Below are 2,500 nucleotides of genomic sequence, written 5' to 3' on the forward strand. Positions count from 1 at the left end.
CTTTCTTGGACTGCCTGCCCTCCGTCTCATCTGCGACTTGTTTGACAGAACAGAGCAAAGCAAGACGACTCATCTCTCGCCTTGACCCAGCCTGGAGAGATCCGTCATTTCAGCAGAGCCTTTAACACCAGAGGGATGTGCCTGGCCTTACTGTTCTGTGCAAGGCCACTTGGCTCCACTCCGAGGACAGCGAGCAGTGAGCTGCTACACAACAAGACGGGCAGTAAGCAGCAACTAAACTCTGACTGTGCCCTTCTCCAGGACATTATTTCATCTGAGATCATTTACTCGAGTCTGGAACATGTTCATACAACACGATATCAACGAAATAAAATCAGATGAAAAAATGAAATTGCTGGCTCACAGATGGCTCCAACTTCATCCTGTTCCATATTTCTATGTTTCATAACAATAAAAAGACATTCAAATGGGCTGATGTAGGTAACAGCTCTTTGCTTGTAAATAAGGGTTGGAATAATTCTTAAACTAACCTTGTAAAACCTTATGTAAAGAGAGAGAGAGAGAGAGAGAGAGAGAGAGAGAGAGAGAGAGAGAGAGAGAGAGAGAGTGAAAGACAAACCCATGCGGGCATTTCAGCTGAAAGCTCGATCCTGCGTGTCAGCTAATAGCCAGACAGATACACTACCATCCGTCACGCACTTAACTCTTCATCCTTCCCACAGACGCATCGCTGGGGATGGAGTGGCCTCCCCGATTCTCTCTCTCCATCAACGGAGCAGTGACAGCCTACAGCCTCTCCCTCACACATCCTCTTCACCACCACCCCTTCGCCACCACCACAATGTACCACGCCACTACCCTTCACCATCAGGTAAACTGGGGAAGTTTATGGTACCATATACTGCAGTCGTCCCCCAACCTTTAACTATGAAAAGGCCAATTTGCAAAGCCAAATTTGAAGGTTTAGGTGTAAAATGGCTTTAAATATTTTGTAATTGTTGACACTGTGCGGTGTAGAACCTATATAAAAGTGAATTCATAATTTCCTGTGAGAACAGCATCCATTTCCTAGAAGGGCAGAAGGTTGGGGACCCTTGATCTAGTGTGTAAGTACATTAGTAGTGAAATCAAGGGTCACATGACTAGAACAAAACTCAAATAACCCATATAATGCAGTGAGAACTTTTGATGTCGTTCCACTTCGTTCTGGACCATTATCAAGCCACAAATGAGCGAGAAAAATGTGAGGAAGAAGACAGGTTGATAAAGAGGAAGAAAGGATGATTGAAAGTATGTAGACAGGTCAGATGACGAAAATAGAACAAGTTAAAATTATTCTCTCCAAAATGTGGCTTATTTGTGTAAATAGCAGAATGTCACTAAATGTGAGTCGTTTGGTAGGATAAGGAGAGCTCACAGCAAGAATAAAATCACACTGATAGACTTGAACCAGTCATAACTAACTCTTAAATTAGAAATGAAAACTGAACAACGATTCACAGGTTGTAAGTGGCTTCAAAATAGTCAGGGATTAACCGAAACGCCGTGAACTTATATTTTCAAGCTTGTGGGTATTTTGATAAAATATTCCAACCACAGGATTGCAGCTTTCTATTTTTTTTCTTTAAACTGCGTTTCGTTTGTATTTCAGTTCGAGGGTCTGGCCAGCAACGTTACGTACGCTGGTCGTCTGGTGGCGCTGGTGGGGCCGCACCACTGGCCTTACAACCTCCTTAATTTCACCATCACCTCTCCTACACTCCTCACAGGTAAACTGTTATGCATGGTTATGCCAGGGGCATCCAACATGCTGCTCACTGGCTTAACAGAGTGCACTTAACTGCGTAGTGCTAACACTAAACTCCAAGGTCAATTGGATCTAGCTACAGTACCTCTCCACTAAGTCAGGTCACCCTGCATGTTAGGTCCGTTGAAAATAAAATCTTCTAGAGCAGCGAAGCAGATGTAAAGGCATAGCTTATCAAGTGTAATGTTCTAACACAAATTATATTGAACACTTGTAAACACTAACGGCATACTACTGATGAAGACCACAGTTGGATTTTGAAAGGTACAGTAAACTTTGTTTTCCTGTTTCTGTCCACACACACACACACACACACACACACACACACACACACACACACACACACACACACACACACACACACACACACACACACACACACACACACACACATACACACACACACATACACACATACACACACACACACACACACACACACACACACACACACACACATATACACACACACACATACACACACACACACACACACACACACACACACACACACACACACATACACACACACACATACACACATACACACACACACACACACATATATATATATATATATATATATATATATATATATATATATATATATATATATATATATATATATATATATATATATATATATATATATATATATAAGAAGAACATAAGAACATAAGAAAGGAGGAACACTGCAGCAGGCCTGTTGGCCCATACTAGGCAGGTCCTTTA

At 42.0% G+C, this 2,500-nt stretch overlaps 1 protein-coding gene across 1 annotated transcript in view; it reads left to right on the plus strand.

Moving 5' to 3' along the window:
- LOC128698202 (uncharacterized) overlaps positions 1-2,500 on the plus strand; it is a 123,364-nt gene that overhangs the window by 100,465 nt on the left and 20,399 nt on the right. Inside the window, exons 3-4 of the mRNA XM_053790340.2 lie at positions 684-832; positions 1,613-1,730. Coding sequence (XP_053646315.2) covers positions 684-832; positions 1,613-1,730 — 267 coding nt within the window. The remainder of the gene's footprint in view (positions 1-683; positions 833-1,612; positions 1,731-2,500) is intronic.

Source organism: Cherax quadricarinatus, chromosome 63 (genome assembly GCF_038502225.1).
Source record: "Cherax quadricarinatus isolate ZL_2023a chromosome 63, ASM3850222v1, whole genome shotgun sequence".
NCBI lineage: Eukaryota > Metazoa > Arthropoda > Malacostraca > Decapoda > Parastacidae > Cherax > Cherax quadricarinatus.